The following is a 21,014-nucleotide window of genomic DNA, read 5'->3' on the forward strand; positions in this document are numbered from 1 at the left end:
ATTATATCTCTCCATATGTTTTTAAGTATTGTATTTATAAAAGCCATTTGAGTTAGCAGGGTTACCAGATTACATCTCTGCAAATCTTTACTAAGCAAAGCTGAAATGGCTCCATATCTAGCTCCATCAGGTCAAGTTAGTCAACAGGAAGTTTGCAGTTGTGGTCACAAGTTTAGACACACTCAGCATGGGCATAAATGTGTTGGATGCAATTTGGAGTTTTCAGTGAGCTGTTAGTGTGAAATGGTTGTACAGTCAGCTTTAATGATCGTATGAAAACAAGGGTTGGGTCCACAAATTTAAATTTATTTGGGATTTTCGTTGATCCACACAAGGTCAAGAGTGTACATGCAGGCTCAAATACATCATACACTCACTTAGATGTTTCCATAAATTTGTTTTAACTTGACAAGGCCAAGGACTTTTAATTTAGTCCTCATGACTGGTATGTTATCTTTGCCAAAGGATTTATTTGACAGCACTGACTGTATTCGCCGGTACTCAGCACAATGAGACAGTTCCAGGAGCACGGTGCAGATCTAAGGAGGAGAATTTCACAATTTGGGATGGTCTCCATTCCAGGATTATCATCTCAAACAGCTGTACGTAGGTGGAGTTATTCACACGTTTCACCACTTGGAGTCTTCTTCCAGACCTTGGCAAATTGTTACCCCTCAGATGAGAGTAAATTCATAATGGGGTGTTCAGGAACTACTAAGACTCAAGCCTGCCATGGTCCAGAAACTGCAGGAATACCAGTGAAGCCAGTTTTACATCACCATATACTGAGAGGATGTCGACCAAGAAAGAAGTGATGCTCCCAAATCAACGCCTGCAAGCTTCACTGAAATTTGCAGCTGTCCACATGGGCAAGCCAAATGCCTTCTGGAGAAAAGTTTTAGGGTCAGATAATGACAAGATTTAGTTATTTGAGCACAGTGACAAAATATATGTTTGAAGTGGTCAAGGCAAGGCTTTAAAACCTTCTGAACCAGCTGCCAAGAATGGTGGTGTCATCATGTTCTTGGGCTGTTTTGCTGCCCTGTTACTGGAACACTGCACAAAGTGGATGGAGTAATGAAGAAAGGGGGCTAACTCCAAATTTTCCGCCTCAAATTAGCAGCTAGATGTTTAATAGTTGTACACGACTGTGTGTTGAAACAGAGCAGTGATCCCAAACACACATTAAAACTTGTTTTAGAACGGATAAAACAGGCTAGCACTAATGCTCTGGAATAGTTTTCTCAAAGCCTCGACCTCAAGTATGGAAACTTTAAACTGTGTTTAAAAGCCGAGTCTGTGCCGGGAAGCCTAACAATTTAGTGAACTCTGCCAATTCTGCCAAGAAAAGTGGTCAAATATCAAAGCTTGTTGGTGCTACTTAAGACATTAAATCAAATACAAGCAGGCCTTTATGTGTAAATGTGTGCCTGTATATACATGTGAGCCTCGTGGATTAGAGAAAGTCCAAAATAAAAATAACGTGTACACCACACTCTTTTTTTTTTTTTTTTTCTTTTCCCGTTTGGCTCTTTTGCCATCAGAATTATTGTCTAAAGGCAAAAAAAGATGCAAAATGGATTTTTTTTTTTTTTTTCTTCTCTTAAGATGTGTACTGTGCAATCTTCCACCCAGAAAAAGAACAGTTCAAATAAAATAATTAAAAACACAAAATTACAATGACATTCATGCTCATAATGATTTTATGGAAACATCTGACCACAATTGGATATAAAAATCTATCCTATATTAATATATCTAAATATCTAATTAGTATTAACACACCTGAACACTGCCCTGTTGAGAAAGAAGTGGTGTGCAGCACATCAGTAAGTTTGAATCCAGCCTTCTTTCCTCCACATGCTGTAACCTGTAGACATTGATTTTTTGACATCAGTAAAATGAGTGGTGTTGTTTCTCATGCTGTAATGGTTCCAGCACAAATAAGATCCTGTAGAAACAGCTTGAGCGTGTAGAGACAGAAACAACTTGTCATACTTGGAAAACCACAACCACTGGAGGGGAGATTAATTTGTAACACAGTTTAAAACCAGAGACTGTAGAGCTAATGAACTAATTATGTCACTCGCTAGTTGGTGTCGTCTTGTTGTGAAGCTGACATTACTAGCTATCACCATGTTTCCAAACTGGATCTGAAGACTCGGGGGTGGAGCTGAACAGAAAACCCTCTCTCTCTCTTCTTTTTGTTCTTTTTTTGGTTAATCCGTTTAACTCTTGAATCAATTGAGCAGAAAACTCAAGGGATGAACCAGTGTTGTTTCTGCACCTAACAGACAACTGAGCAGAGACTATATTGAACTCTTGCCTTTTGTCACTTTGTTACTGGCAGCGTGAGAAATGACAAAGATAACAGTTTTACAGGCACAAAGAACTATTGGCTGAAACAGAGGACAAAATATTAAGTAGATTAAGTAGCAGGCCTGAAAAACTATCTAATGCAGATGAGCAGAATATGAAAGTTATGTTCCTCAGAAAAAGGAAAAACTCCAAAGACCTGAAACAGGACCTGGGGCCCTTTTGTTGATCCCACCAGTTCTTTGCTGAGGTCGCATCAGAAATGATCTCAGTGAGAGGGTAGCTGTCAAAGCCATTCTGAAGGAAGGGAAACGGGGAGAAAAGACAGAGATTTGCCAAATTACGCAAGGACTGGACTGAAAATATGTGATAACAGGCCTTAAGGAGTGATGAATCCAAATTTTATTGAAGCAGTGTGGGATCAACATAACAGGAAACGGAACAAAAGGCAGAAACATCGAAAGAAGGAGTTTGAATCTCCTTCGGGAAGCCTGGAGAACAATTTCTGAATCACTGTCACTCAGTGACAAACGAGCTCAGTATACTCCAGTTTAAAAAACCAAACAAACAAAAATGGACTAAACACCAGCCAGCCAAGAACATGTCTTCATTCATTTGGCGACAGATGTTGCACATTAAAACTACAAATAGACTAAAAATCTATGAACAGACCAGGATGCTGTTGTTTGGTTTTTTTCCAATGCGTTAGGACTTTTGAAGTCAGCTGCTTGTCAGCTTAAATGTCAAATTCAACTTTTTGCTTGGAAAAATTTTTTGTTGCTACTTCCATGGCGCGTTTGAGTTTGTGTTGGCTCGCGTTCTGGCTATTTGCACGTGTTTTCTTAAGTGGCAATGCGTTGAGCTGTCTCTAGGCCAACGGTGCTCAATCCTCTTTAAGTGTGACAAGGTCACAGCTGATGTCTGGCTAAGCCTGAGCTGAGAGGAGATAAACCAGTGAGGAAGAAGGAAGCTCCAGTGTGTTACTGCAGCACTTTGTGGCCCGCTGGCAGGATAGACAGTTGTTCTGCGACATGTAGCTGGATGATTGTGTGAGCATTTGATTGTAATTAGGACCGTCGGTGTGAAAACACCAGAAGAGAAGCTCCATCTGCTCATTATTTTCACATGCTGTCTCTCCTGTCTTCTTGCCAGGATGGCACAGTGGGGTGCCGTATTCTCAATAATTGCTGCTCTTGGTGGAGCAGCGCTGTTGGCCTCTGTGCACAAGATTGATGAGGGGCACACTGGAGTTTACTACAGGTGAGCTGTTTTACTTGTTATGTGGGAGATTAGCGTTACACTCCTCTGTTGCACAACTTTCCAGAATCAAGCACCTGCTTCAGATCAGTTTGCTTTTAGCATCTTGTCTGTGCCACGGTGAGCACTGTAATTACCAGCTGTTAGCTATTATAAGCCATCTTAGCTTCAGGATATTTTGATGTCATCACTTGCATGGACATGCAGTAAATAATTGGTTCATTGCATATTTTTCCTGTTTAATTGGAGCTCTTTACACAAATGAGTCCTCTGAAGCCTGGAAAATTTCTAGGTTGATGTTTCTAATTTGAGGTTGGAAGTTTTTTGTTTTAATGATTTTACTGATTCTAACTGTGTGTCACACAGGGGAGGGGCTCTCCTGACCACCACCAGCGGTCCTGGTTTCCATCTTATGCTTCCTTTCATCACCACATACAAGTCTGTGCAGGTGAGTCATGCCGGTCCTTTTATTGGAACTCTCAGGTTAATAATCTGAACATTACTCGCTTTATGTCACATTTTGTCTGTGGGATACAAAATAAATAAAAGGAGTATAAATATTATTAATGTCATACTGTTATTGGTAACACAAAAGTAAACAATTTCACGGTGATTTTGCAGTAAAACAAACAATATTTCCTTACCTTGCGTCATAAATATGCTGTGCTTTCCATGGGGTGGGCTGTATTATGGAGTGATGATGTGAATGCTGGATGTTCTGTTGTTCAATTGTTCTTTTCTTTGAATGAATATCCGTGTGAGGAGGACTGTTCTCCCCATGCAAACTTATGTTTGCACCAAAGTCTTATGTGACCATATAAGCCAAGTGTAAATGATTTCTTTCTTTCTCAATCACTGTTTAAACATAACTTTCAAAAGGTGTGTGCAGAGGAGTGTCTCCTCTACTGTAAAATATAAGTGGGCATGGTTAAGCCATTATATGGCCCGCTCCCAGAAGATTACAGTGTACTTGCAACGTAAGATGGGAAAATATATTAGACACATGAAAAGCTCTTTGTTTAGCTTCACACTAAGTTGTTATATCTTCAAACTGTATTGCGTTTCAAACAAAAGCAGTCTGAGTAAAGATTAGCACGGTGAAGTCAAATTTTGTTAAACATTAATCACTTCCATGACCTTAACAGCAAGTTGGGCCACCTTTAGCAGCAGCTACAACCAGATGCTTCAGGTAACTGGAGCTCGGTCTCTGGTGTCAGTGTCCACCCTTCTTGTAGCCCTGTAGGAGAGAAGCTTCTCTTTTCAGATCCAGACACTCGTCTCTACAGAATGTTTTCATACACTGTTCATTCTTGATTGTTGATCTCTTCTTTCTTTTCAGGGACTGGCTGCAAAATACGCTAATCATAAACAAAGCAAAGATGCTTTGTATCAGATTTAGCTACAAGCTACTACCTGCAGTCGTTGGGCAAGGGGAAAAATGAAAATGCAGTTTTATGCAATTAGTGGTTTGAATGCAGCTGATGGTAATCAAGAGTTTCTTGTTAAAGCTGAAGCAACTTATCAGGTTGAGTTCTGTCTTTGTTTTGGCTTTAGTAGCTAGGGGCATGGATATTATTTGTTTTCCATACAGCCCAATTGCTTTGAGGTAAACCACTGTATTTGTGAAACATTATTGCTTCTAGCAAGGGGGTTATGGTTTTGGTAGCCTTTGCATGCATGTTATCGTTCTGTTTGTAGCTCAGTAATAATCATATTGTTCCAAGAAACTGGACAAACCGCAAGACTTTTGGAAAAATGTCCTTTGGACAGATGAGACTTAAGTGGAGATGTAATGCAGAGTGCCACAGGTGGTGAAAACCAAACACAGCATATCAGAAAAACACCTCATATTAGCACGGTGGTGGGGGGCTGAGGACCTGGGCACCTTGCTATCCTAGTATCATAGGGTCAAATCTGTCTGACAGCTTAAGCTCGGCCAAAATTGTGTCATGCAGCAGGACAATGACTCCAATGATGTCACATGCATGAACAGGACCAGATCAATGTTTTATTGTGTCCTTATATATGAAGCTTTGGGACTGAAAGAGGGTGCGCTTTATTTTCTGCATGACTGTGCATAGACAGAAATATGATGCAGAGATAGCGGTCTACGTCCTGAAAGATATAGAATAAATATTTCTGAGAAACACTGAGCAGTGTATTCTTTCCATTTTTGGCGAGTGCGTATGACAGCTGTGAATGGAGGCGTAATTCATCATTCCTCCTTGTGAACATGATATCTTAGGGATTAATGGAATGTTTGGCACAAGCATCGAGTTGAACTGAAGGTGGAGCTGATTACAATTTGGTGGTCACAGGTCACTGAGGGCTCAGTGACCTCACAAAGGACATTTTGACTATGACTGATGAAGTGATGCCCTTTTACGTCCAAAAGGTTAGAGGTCAAATTCACTGTGGCATCACAATGATTTCCAAAAACACTGTTAGTTGGGGTTATTTGGTGTTACAACCAAAAAATGTCCATTACTCTTGTTAAATAATCCCATCCTTCCATCCAAGTCATCCTTCATCCTCCATATTTTGTCTCCATTTCTGTCTTCATTTATTTATTTGTACTATTTGTATTTATATTTTCTATTTCTATTGTAGAGAAAGAGCTATCAATCTGTCAATCCTTTCCGTGTCCGGGCCGGGTGAGGTTTCCCGTGTTGAGTCAAATTGTATATATTAATTGGCATCTGTGGGTGGACAGCAAAGAAAGAATTTCATTGCACAGAGAAATGCCTTTTCTCTTGTGACACATGACAATAAACACTTTGAATCTTGAATCTTCTGTAATGTTAAGACAAAGACTGCAGGACCACATCTCATCATGTATACGGAGTGCTCTTGAGTCCTGATATTAGCAGGGAATGATCTTCACGTATTTAGAATTAAGACCACATTAATTAGGCTTACGAGGAGAAACAAAATGATTCCAGACTGAGATGTTGGTCAGGCTCTCTGTGGTGCTGCACTGGTACATAATTACAATGTGATGTCCTGTTGCTGTGTTTCCTCTGAGTCCTACTGGTTGAGTGTTTTTATTAGCATGTTGGAACCAATAAAAGGAGTTTGAAGTGTTGAAAAACAACATGTCGAATATGTGATCTTTATCTCGTAGACGACGCTGCAGACAGATGAAGTGAAGAACGTACCATGTGGAACAAGGTTAGTTTGCTGTTTTTGGATTAAGCAGTATCAGATGTGGTTTCGAGCCTTATTAAACTCAGCATTTATCATGACACAATAGAGACTCCCACACACAACCTCCAATGCTGCAGGGATCAGAGGTTCACCAACGTGTGTCTGAACTACCAAAAAAATAGCCCCTGTCAGTTCACACTGGTGTTTGGGTAAAAGCTTTTGAATGAAATGCTGCTTTTTTGTGTCTGTTTTCAGTGGAGGAGTGATGATTTACTTTGATCGCATAGAAGTGGTGAACTACCTCATTCCATCGGCGGGTAATTTCAGCGTTTCACCACTCAGTGTGTTTATCCTAATATCATTGGGACAGCTGTAACTCCATATATAAAAATGTAATTTTTAAAACTTCTATCTCTGCAGTGTATGACATAGTGAGGAACTTCACTGCAGACTATGACAAAGCCTTGATATTCAACAAAGTTCACCACGAACTCAACCAGTTCTGCAGCGTTCACTCTCTGCAGGAGGTCTACATCGGCCTGTTTGGTGAGGGGCGCGGGGGCTTCAGGGCGCCATTGTTAACAGTTGGAGAGCCAGACGTGTTTCAGAGCTTTTCATGTTTACCTGCCTTTTTTGCACACTTTTCCGCCACAGACCAAATTGATGAAAATCTGAAGTTGACGCTACAAGAGGATCTAACAAACATGGCGCCTGGACTTATCATTCAGGTAAAGGCAGAGGATCAGACAGACCCCAGGCCAGAATGAAGTTCAGTGTGATTGTAAATATGAGGTCAAAGCTTTGTCAGTTCCAGTTTGCTGACAGCACAGGGTGTACCACACAACAGGGCTTTCTTTGCATTAGCTGACTCGACAAAACCCAAGATTCAATGAGAGATAATGGGGAATGCATGATCGGGTACACCCTTTGAATACCAATAAACCCTACTGAGCCTTAAAGTCTAGACCAGACTTAGAAATCAGGTCTAAAAAGTTTTTCTACATTACTAATTAAGTGCATGGTCATTTGTAGTAATGTGCAGTTCTTACTGCTCCAACATATACTCATACTACAGTATAGTAAAACACAGCTCTACAGGTTTGCATATTCCTCTGTCCTCTCTCAGACTCTGTTCCATGTACATCATGTACATGGAAACATTACCTGCTCTGGATCAGTCAGCTTATATTATGCTAACATTGTGATCCACATTGTGATCTCTTATCATAATGTCTCATCATACAGTCCCGATCCAGTGTAAGACCACTTGAAAAATGTTAAAAAGTCATATTTTGCATGGTTGGATCTTAACACGTTTCCAAGTAGAGCTTCAACATGCAACAAGAAGAAATGGGAGTGTGACAAAACATTTTTTGAGCATGCAATATATTGAGAAAAAAAAAACACTTAAACTGAAACAGGCTGTTTTACAGCTGATCAAAAGTTTAGGATCACACCTCCAAAAAACCCTGTAAGCCCCTCAAAAGTTCCAAACACGAACTCAGTAATGAGCAGCTCCACCGTTTTTGTTTTCACTTCAAAAATTAGTTGCGGCATGCTTAATGCAAGTGTTTCCATGAGGTGAGTGGGAACATTTCACCAAGTGGTAGATGAAGACGAAGGCGGCAGCATGAAGGGCATCTACTGTCTGGAACTGTTGTTCATTTTTGTAAACTTCACTTGCCATCCATCTCTAAAGGCTCTCAATTGGATTTAGATCAAGGGAACAAGCAGAATGGTCCAAAAGAGTGATGTTATTATCCTGGAAGAAGTCCCTTGTCCTGCAGTCATTGTGTACTGTAGCGTTGTCCTGGTGAAAAACACAGGCGTTAACACAAAGACGAGGGCCCTCAGTCATGAGGGATGCTCTCTGTGACATCTGGACATGTTTGACACCCCTGCACCTCCTCAAGCTTCATTGTTCCACTGAAGGAAAAAGCAGAGAATAAAATGTTCTTCCAACTTTACTGACCCATGTTTGGTGCTCTCCTCCAAAGTCCAAACAGTCAGTTTTGTGGCGTTCAAGGAGGCGAGGCCTTTGAAGACATTTTTTGTCTTTGAAGCCCTTCAGTCTCAGATGCCGTCTCATGGTTATGGGGCTGCAGTCGGCACCGGTAACAGCCTTAATTTGGGCTGAGGATCCAGTGTCTTGACGGACAGTCATGACAGCGTGACTATCTGACAGAAAATGACAATGAATCCACATTTTTGCACAGATTTGACCTTTTAAAGCAAGCAAAATATTTTTTTTTTGTTGCCATTCAAGTGGTCTTAAACATTTGACCAGGACTGTATGTTATTATGTCTTCATTAAAGTGGAAGCTGTGGCTTTAGTCTCTGCATGCCTTGTTAATTAGCATACCTTTGTGACTGAGTAAGACTGTGTTGATAAGATAACTTGGTTAAAAGAGTTTATTTACATTATAAAGAAGGCCTGACTGTAGATCTGTCAGCCGTTTTAAAATTGCTGTTGCTTAACCTTCCTAAGATCTTCATTTTGTTTGCTTACTCTGTAGAAGAAGCAAAATGTAATCATGCTGGTGCAGCTAGAACTCCTCCGAAAAACAGTCAGTGCCAGATGTTCAATCTCACTTCCAGCCTTTGTGCTGCTTTAGCTTTCTCCTTGTTTTTGTTGCTGGACACATGTTAGAGTGGTGTCTGTGTACTCTAACGGTTGCCAAGAGCACCAGCGAGAGTTATTCCTAGGTTACTGATGCAACAGAAATTACAGTTCGTCTGGGAAATGAAACACTAGTTTATTATACAACTGAGCTGTCTGAGTCAAACAAAATGCAAACATGGATCACATTTGTGAATCAAATTCTGACCTGTAGATATTTATTATAAAGGACTGAATTTAGTTATTCCAAGAAGTTCAGATTGGTTCAACCCCAAACCTGATTTTAATGTTTTTAGAGTACACATATTATATAAAAAAGACACTAGAGGCTTTGTGTTGTCTTTTTTAGCTTGGATGCTTTCACTTTCAGTTTAGGTGAAGTTCCCTGAGGGGCGTTATTATTCATCCTCTGTCGACCTTTTCTGATCTTGAATGCTGACTGAATATCTGGATAGCAGGGGGTCTGACTCTGAATCATTCCTTTGGAAAGTGCCAAATGTTTTCTTGTTCTAATAAAGGGAAAGCTCAAATGAGGTGACAGAGAGGAACATTACACATTTGTAATCATTTACACATGATAATTTTAGCCTAATTAAACCCAGTCTTCAGTCCATAAAATTGATTTACAAAGGCTCTCTCCCATAGTTTGGATCAAATCACAAAACAGTGTTTCTTTGAAGTTACAAGGGAGCCTGATGATTTTTTTTTTCTTCTTCCCCACTGTTAATTCACCTCCTCACTGCACTCATCAGTGTAGCCATGTGTCAGTCCGGAGTGTTAAGGGCTTCACTGGGCTTTACTCCTCCACACATGGTTACTCTAAATCAACAGGAACTGCTGAAATAACAGTTTCGGTTGAGAGTTCTTAAACTGGACTTCACTGGGCCTGGGCTCCTCTCCAGCAGGAGCTTCTCTGGTGGTAAAAAGCTCTTTTTATGGTCTTGTTGGTCGTTGCATTCCATCTGAATGTTTTTCCTGTCCCGTTTATCCACAGGCGGTCCGTGTCACAAAGCCCAACATCCCAGAGAGCATTCGCCGGAACTACGAGCTTATGTGAGTTTTGTTTTTTGATTTGTTTTTCTTCTAATTATTCCACAAGGAATATGAAATGGGGAGGAAAAAATAATATGATTCTTCTAGACTTCTCCTTTGGGGATGTTTATAAGGATTGAATGAGAAGAATATAAAAAAATAACTTGAAATTAAATAATTTAATACACTTAAGTCTTCCATGGACGCCTATATGTTGTTACATAACGGACAGAATTTAGATGGTACTTAGTCATCTGGTCTTTGTTACCCGTGGGTGCATTTACTCTATTACACAATACTATGTGTAACTCTGACTTGTCTTACTGGGAAAGCATGCTTAAATGAAGATCCTTTAAGCTCTCTATGCGAGGCGATGGCAAACATTCAACGCAACTGTAGAAAAGTGAATAATTCACAGAGATCTGTTGTGTGTGAACATGTAGCAGAAGATCCACAGCGGTGAAGTGAGCACCCACATTCACTCTGACCATAAAACAAACTACTTTAAATCATCACAACAGTACTAATGACCCTAAATCCATCAGAGCAGAACATCATGTGTAGACCTGCATATGTGATCACCATCACTTACTCACTACATTTGTTAAACATTCCATAGCACGACATTCAAACAGATTTCTATATTCTTTCATTACTACATGGAAAACTGTGTAACTGTGACCCACTGCCACCAGCACAACTAAAAGAAAAAACACACAACTGAACTCTTGACCTCATGCTGGTGGTGTACGCTCCTACAGACGGCACAGGTGAGCTGTTGTCCACTTGGAGTCTGTGTGAAGGATGCGTGTGTGTTTGGTGTCACATGGACAGGCTGAGTGGTCACAAAAAAAATCATCGGTGTGCTCGTGGACTTGTTTGCTGCTTTCCTTCAGGTTCTTACAAAGTTTACGGCACTCAGACGCCCATGTTGTGCATACTGACAAAATAGAAACTGTGGTTTCTACGTTGGCCATAAGTGAGAGAACGGAGGTAGAATAAGCAGTAAATCAGCTATTTTTGCCCCGATGTAGGTACAGCATTCATATCAACCTGTGAGTGGAGGGAAAGCAGAGCTGAAGCTCTGAGTTTTATTGGGAGCTCCTCTCTTATTCACATGCGGTCACTACAATGGAAACGCAACATATTTTTGATTCGTCTCATTTATTTATTTTATTTTTTTAAATTAATTTTACACACCAGATGCTCTTTCTGACACAACACCTCTGATCTGATTCTCTATTCAGTGATGTTTCTTATGAAAGGCAAATGTGTTGATACACCGTAGAGCTGTGAAGCATCCAAGTCTTCCAACTCAAACATGGGGCTCTACCTGCCGTGGCGCTTCTGAATAAGGGAGCAGCCAAAACAAGCTTGTGCTGCTGAGGAGTTCGATTGATAAAACCTTTTGGGTGGGAGCCTAAAAAAGTGAGTTTTATTTTTCTGACCTTCTAAAAAGTGGAGGTTCTTGGTTAAGCAGTGATGTGTGTGTAAGAGTTAAAAAGCTGCACGGATTAAAACCAACGTTTTTTTCAACTCGTTGATGCAGTCATGGAAAAACTGGACCCAGAAGGGAAACGGCTCTAGCCAAGGGCTCTGCAGTAACTCACATCTATTTAAGCAAAGAGTGCATGCATGCATGCATGAGTGCGTGTGTGCGTGCGTAAAATTATGAAGAAATGTTCACACTAGCCACAACAGTGAGCTGTGTACTTCGACAGCTTGATAAGAATCTAGTCTCTTGTAATAAACTGATTCCTTTTTAAATAAGTCTCCAGTATCGCTACTTTCACTTTGTTAGATTCGTACCTTTCTGACCTGTGGGAGGCAGTAGCATCTGTATTTCTGGTACTTTGTTTAGACAGCAGCACAGGAAGTCAGGCTTTTTATCCTGTTTTCCTCTATAACTGCTGTTTGTGGAGGGTAATTAGATCTTCGATTCACGTGTTTCTTTCAGTTTTGTTTCCACGACAGACTTCGTTTTGGTTTTTGTTCTGGACAGTAATAAAAATATCGGGAATTTGAAACTTGAGATCATAGTGTTACAAAAGGCAGTCCAGACTGTGGGAAAGGCATTAGTCATTAGTCTCCTGAGTGGACACTAGTGGCTCCTCTGAGGCTGAAGGTAAAACAGAGAATTAGTGTGCAGGCTGAGGAATTTTGCTGCAAGACGTGGTTTGGATGCCAGAATAACAGATTTGAGATAAAGGTTTGGAAAGTTGTGGGGGCAGACGCAGGGTTGAGCTCCTTTGCCAGTGTCTGAGTGCTGTGTCATGCCCTTCCACAAACCTTGGAGCTTCTTTGGTAATGATGTTGATTTCTGTGGAAGTTAATATTGAAACAAACCACAGACATCCGGCAGCAAGCAGCTCCCAAAGTCAAGCTTGCACACAGAAGTCACATGTAGCTCTCAGTTAAAGCATTTTTGTTTTGTTTTGTTTTTTTATTAACTGCTCTTTAACATGTTCGCAGGGAGAGCGAGAAGACCAAGCTGCTGATCTCCCAGCAGACACAGAAGGTTGTGGAGAAGGAGGCAGAGACGGAGAGGATTAAAGCGGTGATAGGTGAGAAACTGAAGCGAGACTGTCGTGTTGAGAGCGCTTTGTTCAGAGACGAGTTATTTGCACTCAACGTGCTAACATGCTTGGATGTTTTGGGGTTTTGTTTTGTTTGTTGTAGAGGCTGAGAAAGTGGCTCAAGTTGCAGAAATCAAGTTTGGACAGAAAGTCATGGAGAAGGAAACGGAAAAAAGAATCTCTGAGATTGAAGGTTTGTATCCAGCAGTGAAGGAAGAAGAAAGAAGAGTGATTGTGGTGCTTTGCATTCAGCGAGGAGAAACGATTCATTCATCACCAGCATGAGTCAGAACCATTGATACAATGTAGGAGGGAGACATGCTTTTACTGTGTTATTGCCAAATTCTGACCCTGCTATTCAAATGCGGTGGCAGAAATGGAGCCTCATCAGACCAGGCAACGTTTTTCTAATCGTCTAGCCTCAGCTTTCTGTTCTTAGCTGATAGGAGTGACACCCAGTGTGGTCTTCTGTTTCTGTAGCCCAGATGCAGATATCTTGGCTGGACACGCTCTGTGTTTTGAAATACTCCTCTGCATACCCTGGATATTGGGTATAAGTTGTTATTTGATATACTGTTGCCTTCATATCAACTCAAATCAGTCTTGCTATTCTCTTGATGGCATTTTCACCCAGATAACTGAGGCTTACTGGATATTTTCAAACAATTTTCTGTAAACACAAGAGATGCTTGTGTTGGGAAAATCCCAGCAGTTTCTCAAATACTCAGAGCACATGCAGTCACTTATATCGTCATTCTGTATCCATCGAGTGAACTGCATTGTGAGTACGGTACAGGTACAGTTTTATAAATCTGATAATGGAAAGTGTAAAACTCAGCAGTAAGTACTGCCACATGTTTGCTCTTTTCCAAGGGCATTTGTTTTGGCTGCTGCATTTGGGAGTTAGCGGTTGGGTCAAATACATATTTGCAGAAAATCCTCCAGCTTCCCGCTCTCTGACGCCTACGGTAGAGTTTTTGTTAAACTGCCATGCCGCTAATGATTCATATGAGTTTGTGTTTGTGGTTCATAGACGGTGCTTTCTTGGCCCGGCAGAAAGCCAAGGCTGATGCGGAGTTCTACACGGCTCAGCGAGCGGCTGAGGCCAATAAGGTAAAGACACAAACACATATTGTGGTTGACAAATGTGGGCTGCAAAATTACCTTCCTTCACTGGAATCCTGTCGCTCCCTCTCACAGCTCAAGCTAACACCAGAGTACCTGCAGCTGATGAAATACAAGGCCATCGCAGCCAACAGCAAAATCTACTTTGGGAGCGACATACCACAGATGTTTGTGGACTCTGGCTCAGCAGGGAGCTCCATCAAGGCCTCGGCAGCCATGGACATTGTTGCCGAGCACATCATGGACCTGGATTAGGCAGGAAAGTAGTGGCACCTGCTGGAATGTTCAAAGGCAGAGCACTATCAGCTGAAGGAGATCTGCCTACTGCGGGTCTGTACTTCTCAACACATCTGAATTACTGCTAGGAATCCCTGTTCTCCAGCCTCAGAGCAGACAACATGAGCATTCGCTCTGTCCTGATGGCCACTGAAGTCCTCTAAACACGGTGTGATTAAAATCCGTTATTGTCATTTAGCAAAATAAGAATTTAAAAACTTGTCCTTGCTACTGCTGCTGCTCAGTTTTTGATTTTTTTATGGTCTGTGCATCAAGCCTACGTAGCCAAAGCATCAAGGATCCCAAATCCATCAATACTTTGTTTGTACCATCCATTCCACTAAAGTAATGGCTGTATTCCTCAAGCATGCCCACAGCCAACAATGTCAAAGGTTGTTCTTTTTAAAGGGTACCTTTAAACACTGCCCGTCTCTATGGGGAAGTCAGCTGATTGGTCTCATTCATGTCAGGGTAGATAAACATGCTTTAATTAGTTTTTGATACGGTCATTATTTAAAAAGGAAAATAACCATCACAAAGCAGGTTGAGCGTTTGGGTGAATGTTCTGCAGAAACCGTGCTGTTACTCAGTTACGTGTTTCACATTTCCACACAGACTGTAATCAAGAGTGTTTTTTTTCTCTGCTCTCTGCCTGAAAGACGGACCAAATGTGTCTCTGAGGATGAATGTACTGAGGTAGCTGTTCACTGTCACATTTGACAACATCACTGGATTGCTGCAGTTTGTTTTTTCAACTTGTTTTGAACGCTGGATTTGTGCACCTGTGTGAAGTTGTTATATATTTTCTGTATACGTGTTTCTCACATTGAATAACTGATTAAGAGACTATTTGTTTCTGGAGTTTTCTTCTTCTTTTTCCACCTCCACTGTGAAAGAAACCAAAGTATTCATGTGTGACATCAGCTTCTCACAAAACTATTAAGCAAAATTTTTATGCAACCAATTTCGTGGGCGTCCTGTAAGACTCTTCATAAGACAAGAATTAATAATTGCCTTTTAGTATTTGGTGGCGTGACGCAGCTGTGGAGGAGGAACACTCTAGGATGTAGTAATGATGACGAGTTTTTAACCATCCAGAAATTCAGTCTGTAGTTTTCCGTTACTCACTTCAGTGATCTTATAAACGTCATACGATCCAGTGATTCTGAAAACAATCTGTTGGGAAATCTTCATGAGTCCACGTTGAGTCATCTCTGAGGTTTTACAGCCAGGACGGTTTGCAGAATGCACGACTGAGCGCTGATAACCATGTGCTTAAATTTCCAAAGAACCAATTGGTGTGAAGGACCGACTGGTTTAGGGGAATTGGCGTGCTCGGTATAAGCAGCGTCACTGTGAGCAAATATTTCTTTAGGCCAGGAGCCAAATGGCGTTTTTACAAAAAGTTATGATTATTTTAAGATTTTCCGTAATCTGATTCGTCTGTCATTTTTTAATTTCTTGTAGCTATATCTTCACATCATGTGTTAGTGGACACACTTTTAAAGAAAGTGGACCACTTTGCTATCAGTGATGTTTTTCAAAGGGACTAGCACCCACCCACGCAAATGTTTTTGTACTGACTTCAGCTGTGAATGTACAATCAAGGCATTGTCTTCTGATAATAAAGTACTGTGTTTTCTTCTTTGCAGTTTAGTGTATAAGATTTATATATTTATATATTAAAACTGGTTTTAGATTTGGCCCCAGGGCTGAAATTTGGGTGACGGTTTCTTTTAAGAAGTTTGAGTTTTCAATATAAAGTTTCCTCTAATCTCTTAAAATGTGATTTGTTTGTTGTTGTTTTTGTGTTTGTTTGTTTGTTTGTTTGTTTGTTTGTTTTTCACTGTTTTTAACCTTCTACTGCATGACTTTTTAATTTTTTGGGAAAAAAACATTTCTCATTTTGGGGGAGCTTTAGGGCCCCTAATAATATATCAATCATAAAATTTGACACATTTGACCCTAACCCCATGATCGTGCGCAAACACACACACACATGTTGTGTTTCCATCCCTTTTGGGGACATTACATTAACTTACATTCATTTCCTGGAGACTTATCCTGGCCCTTCCCATCACAACTGGAATATTTCTAACATTTTGAGTTATTTTCAGCACTGCTCAGTGTCAGTCATTGTTAATCTTCAAAACTGACTAGGTTACTTTTAAAAATATAACACTGTCAAAAGTGTTCATTTAACACTCAACAGTGTTGTATTTAACACTCAGAGGAGTGGACCCATATACACACTCTCTAGTGTTAATTTAACACTGGAGATTTTGCTGTGTTACAATTTGCAAGACCGCACAATGTGAGTGTGTAAACAAATTTGTGTCCCAACAACAATAAGTAATACACGGCCACAGACACAGTTACTTTACCAACTGACCAACTAAGTGTCCCTCAAACCTGATTCAGGGATCCACTACTTTACTGTCACTCCCTGAAAGCTCACTGCCCTCACTTTCTGAGGACAGAAAGTGCAGTTTCCTTCCATAAAAGGTTTTTACATTCATGTCCTGTAATTATGAGTAGATTGTAAAGTAAAAAACATTGACTATGATTATATAAATACACCCAAATACATCTCTACACACATATGCAGATGCATTATACTGCCTGAAAAAAAATAGGCTAACCGCACAGTGTTGCCTTGAGGCAACGAATGAAAATGAACAGTTTTGCTGTATAAATAAAATTTAAAAAGTAGAACAAACATTCAAATATGCTTCTTAACATATTCATGCACATACAAGTATTTTTATATACATTTATTTCACTATAAACATGTAAAATTGTGATCTTTATCTTGCCTCCTAATGGAGATGTCGCTTGTAGTGCAGCTTGCAGAAAGTCACACCACCTTCAACTCATCATTTTATTGGAAAGAGATGTAGCATTATTTGAAGAAAAAAAAAAGGTTGTTTTGTTTTGTTTTTTGAAGGGCCAGTGTAAGGCATGAACATGTGGTTTGTTGCCTCAGGGCAACGCTATGCAGCGGAGGGTTAAAGAGTCTTCTAGAATAAAAATCAAGTTTTGTGTAAGTTCCAGGGAAGGAGAAAGGAGTGACATTTAGTTGCTCGATGAGGCGGGGGTGAATTACATGGGAACCACACTAATGAGGCTTTAAAATGCAGGCTCTTTTTCCCTTTTATTTTCCTTCTCTTTTTATTTTCTTTCCCCAAAAGAATCAAAGCTTAGAAACAAGCCACAATGGCTTTTATATACACAGATTTGTATTTTGAATTGAATTCCAAAGGACTGTTTGAGGAACACTTGCTTTGGAGAGGACCGCTGTTATGTCACAAAGTGTGAATGTGAAGAAGCCTCTGTGTTGTAGATTTGCTGAAGAAATGTTTAAGTAAAGCTCCATCACTACTTTATACGTGGGAGAGCATACGACGCCAGCGAGCAGAGAAGCGGAGGGAGCTGTTCTGCTGCTGGAATAGCAACGAGGCCAGATCGCGCTACGGTGGGGAATCAGGGGCAGCGGGACAGCGCCCTACCTCCCACGGCGAGACGGGCTGGTGCCGATTGGCGTGCTACAGGAAAGCGGCGGGCAGAATTAAGAGCTCTGCCCATCCGGGCACGCCGAAGCAGAGACACTGATAGGACGGCGAGGACGCCGCCGGGTTTCCCCTTCTGCTCTGATTGGCTGGATTTTTAACTTTTAGTGACTTTTACGCCGTGGCGGACGCCACTGGACTTTTAATGTTTGTGTTTTATTGATTTTTATTGTGTGTTTTCCCTGGCCAGGGTTGTTTTAATTCCTTTTACATTTTTAACTGTTTTTGTATAATAAATTATATTTTAGTGAGGTAATTTTTAATTCAGTCTATTCCCTTGGCTGCTCCACAGCTCTATCCGTTTTTTGTGAGGGTTTCCCTCCTTTAATAATGTCAATAATATTCACTATACACCAAATTGTTCCTCTTGACTCTATCGTGGCCATTTTTGGCCAATTGAAACCCATTATAACCATCTTTTTTGATTCCTTGTTATTGACAGTACTATAACATGCGGTTTAGGTAAAATTGCTTTCATTCTAAACTCAACACATGAAAATTGTAGTTTTTAATGTTTTTTTTTTTTTAACCAAATTACATCATTTACCCATTTTTGGCCAAGCAAGCAATTTCATGTAATATTCCGAGTTTCTAGTAGCGGCATTTGATGGCCTACCACACTCCAATGGACCAAAATAATGAAACAATTTTGACGTAGACTGGAATAAATAATGACGCATCAAACATTACATAGGCTGCAGTGAATTTCTGTGGATGCAGGATATTGAGCTTTGAGGTTCCCAGTCAAACTTAGCTTTGAAGCACATGTTAAAAGCACTTTTACTCTTGTATTTTTCATAAAAAGATGCCATACCCAAAATAACTCTAAAAAACCAAAAACCAAAAAAGAAACCTAATTACAGGACACTTTGTAGAGTTCAAAGCTGCAGCTGCAGCACAAACAACGACAAACACTGTTTGTAAACGTGTCCTGGAGTTTCTGCAGGTGTAGACAGAGCTACTGCTGAAAGTAAGCCTAACAGCTTCCAGATCATTTATTCTGCCAATATGGCAAGAAGGTCATCACTGCTTCAAGCACTGTCTATATGATCTGGTCAGAGAGCAAGGACAGCAAGCAGTCCTCTGCCCTTGAAGAAAAGACATCTGCCCAAGATGAAGAAACTTCCTCTCCAGAAGATGAGGGGACAATCTCCAAAGAGGCTGACTGCATCACCACTGATGATGAGTACTAGCCAGTGCCTGAATCCTCTTCTTTGGGGGAGGATTGGGGTTGGGGGCATGGAGGTGGAGGCCGAGCAGCTGATGGAAAAGAACATAGGAGCATTTTCTGAGACCGAGGAGCCGGTGACTGAGTGGATCCCTCATGAAAGGAAAACCATGTGGGTCCCACCACTGAAGAGAGACTGCTCTACAATCCAGTACCCACTGGTATCAAACCAGGGCTCACCCTGTATGCAGTTCCCTGCATTAGCAGCCTGAGATCTACTTTTGACTTTTTTATAACAAAGGAGATCTTTTAGCTGCTGTGCACCCTTACAAACCTGCACGGGAGGCGAAGGTGTGAGGACTGGAGGATTATAGATGAAGTGGAGATGTGAGCCTAAACCAGAATAAAGCAATACATAGCATGTTGGATGACAACACTGGAAGTTCTCAGGAAGTAAAAAAGGGAAAGGGGTTCAGACTCCAACTGACGGAGGAGCTCCGAGGACAATGTCTTGGTCACTCCTCAAATGAAAACTGGCACAGGGGAAACAACCCAGAGCTCCCCCCCCCCACTCCTCCAGTTGGAACAGAGGAAGATTTTGTCTGTCTTTGGCTTCACCAAAACTACCACGGCAATATCCCACATCCCAAAGCAACGGAGGAATGCGCTTCTTTTGACAGCAACACACAAGGAACCAGCAGTCAGTGATGGGGAATAGAGGATGCCTGGAAACAAGAAGCAATCCTGGACTACAATAGACACAAATACAGCTTAGATAACTTAGAGAGGATGTTGGCACCTCAAGTTGTTGAAGGAAAACTAACTGACGGCTGCTGGCTCTTTTCTCCAATCTCCTGGATGTCTTGGGATACGATGTCTTTGTCCCGCCGGAAACAACTTCTAATTTCAGTGGCTATTTGGTCATTAAATTGTCTTTCTGGCCACTAACACACCATTTGTGATTTTCTTTTTGGCCATTCACCCCCCCAATCATTGTTACTGTTACTGTTACTGACCTGCAATAATGATAAAAAAAAATATTAGGTTTCATCATTCATATGCTAAAAAATGTGAACTTTATTACTATTTTCCCCCAAAAGCGTAGTTATAATACGTAATCTGACTGGTATTCAAAGGGTATAATATCTGAATTTGAATAATATTTTGGTTTTCATGACTAAAAGTGGTGCTAATTTAAAAAATCAAGTCAATGAAAGTAGAAAAATGTTTTAATATATATTAATTTTATAGTATTCAGTAAACATAAACAGGGGGTGGCCATTTTTAGCCACCACGAACAATCTGAGAGGGAGTTTTTCTGTTTTTCTGTCACTGCACAAAAAAACAAAGATGTATAAAAGTCACTGATACTGTTAATTATTGCTATACATCTAACCTCCACCATGGGTAGATAATAAATCAGATGGCATGTTTTATTTGGGGGAAAAAATGGGGTTTTATGATTTTTTCCATTTATGAGTTCCTAGGATTATGTGATCTAACTGGTATTTAAAGGGTTAAAATTCTGAATTTGAATGAAATTTTGGTCTTGATGAACAGCACTGATGCTAATCTAAAAAATCAAGTAAAAAAAATTGGAAATTTTTCTTAATATATGAATTTTATAGCATTTTGTAAATGTAAACAAGGGGTGGCCATTTTTGGCCACGAACAAGCTGAGAGGGAGTTTTTATGTTTTTGCTCTCTCTGCACAAAAATAACAATCCATTATAATCAATGTTGATGAGAATCAATTACATGCCCCAGACTCTACTATTAATAATACAAGAAATTTCAGTAGCAATGCAATTATATAAAATTGCAAGATTTGAGGTTGTCGTCCAGCTGGTGCAATGGACAAACAAACTGGCGTTTAAAGGGTTACAATTTAAAAAGTAATAATTATTTTATATTTATTAAATAATTAT

The 21,014-nt window shown here is 40.4% G+C and overlaps 2 protein-coding genes across 3 annotated transcripts in view; both read left to right on the plus strand.

The window, feature by feature from the left end:
• Nucleotides 1-16,000, plus strand: part of erlin2 (ER lipid raft associated 2) — a 17,158-nt gene extending 1,158 nt beyond the window's left edge. The window contains exons 1-12 of one of the 2 annotated variants that reach the window (XM_042213052.1): nucleotides 1,606-3,365; nucleotides 3,469-3,576; nucleotides 3,940-4,021; nucleotides 6,698-6,744; nucleotides 6,976-7,037; nucleotides 7,141-7,266; nucleotides 7,375-7,448; nucleotides 10,335-10,393; nucleotides 12,845-12,936; nucleotides 13,052-13,141; nucleotides 13,982-14,061; nucleotides 14,149-16,000. In XM_042213052.1, coding sequence (XP_042068986.1) covers nucleotides 3,358-3,365; nucleotides 3,469-3,576; nucleotides 3,940-4,021; nucleotides 6,698-6,744; nucleotides 6,976-7,037; nucleotides 7,141-7,266; nucleotides 7,375-7,448; nucleotides 10,335-10,393; nucleotides 12,845-12,936; nucleotides 13,052-13,141; nucleotides 13,982-14,061; nucleotides 14,149-14,328 — 1,008 coding nt within the window. In that variant the 5' untranslated portion in view covers nucleotides 1,606-3,357 and the 3' untranslated portion in view covers nucleotides 14,329-16,000. Of the gene's footprint in view, nucleotides 1-1,605; nucleotides 3,366-3,468; nucleotides 3,577-3,939; nucleotides 4,022-6,697; nucleotides 6,745-6,975; nucleotides 7,038-7,140; nucleotides 7,267-7,374; nucleotides 7,449-10,334; nucleotides 10,394-12,844; nucleotides 12,937-13,051; nucleotides 13,142-13,981; nucleotides 14,062-14,148 lie in introns of those variants that run through there. The other variant, XM_005945129.1, reaches the window with a different exon arrangement.
• A 3,157-nt stretch (nucleotides 16,001-19,157) lies between these two features.
• LOC121812035 (erlin-2-like) overlaps nucleotides 19,158-21,014 on the plus strand; it is a 10,146-nt gene continuing 8,289 nt past the window's right edge. The window contains exon 1 of the mRNA XM_042213053.1: nucleotides 19,158-19,307. Coding sequence (XP_042068987.1) covers nucleotides 19,158-19,307 — 150 coding nt within the window. The remainder of the gene's footprint in view (nucleotides 19,308-21,014) is intronic.

This window comes from Haplochromis burtoni, unplaced genomic scaffold (genome assembly GCF_018398535.1).
Source record: "Haplochromis burtoni strain Fernald_Lab_line unplaced genomic scaffold, NCSU_Asbu1 Contig_411, whole genome shotgun sequence".
In the NCBI taxonomy this organism is placed as follows: Eukaryota; Metazoa; Chordata; class Actinopteri; order Cichliformes; family Cichlidae; genus Haplochromis; species Haplochromis burtoni.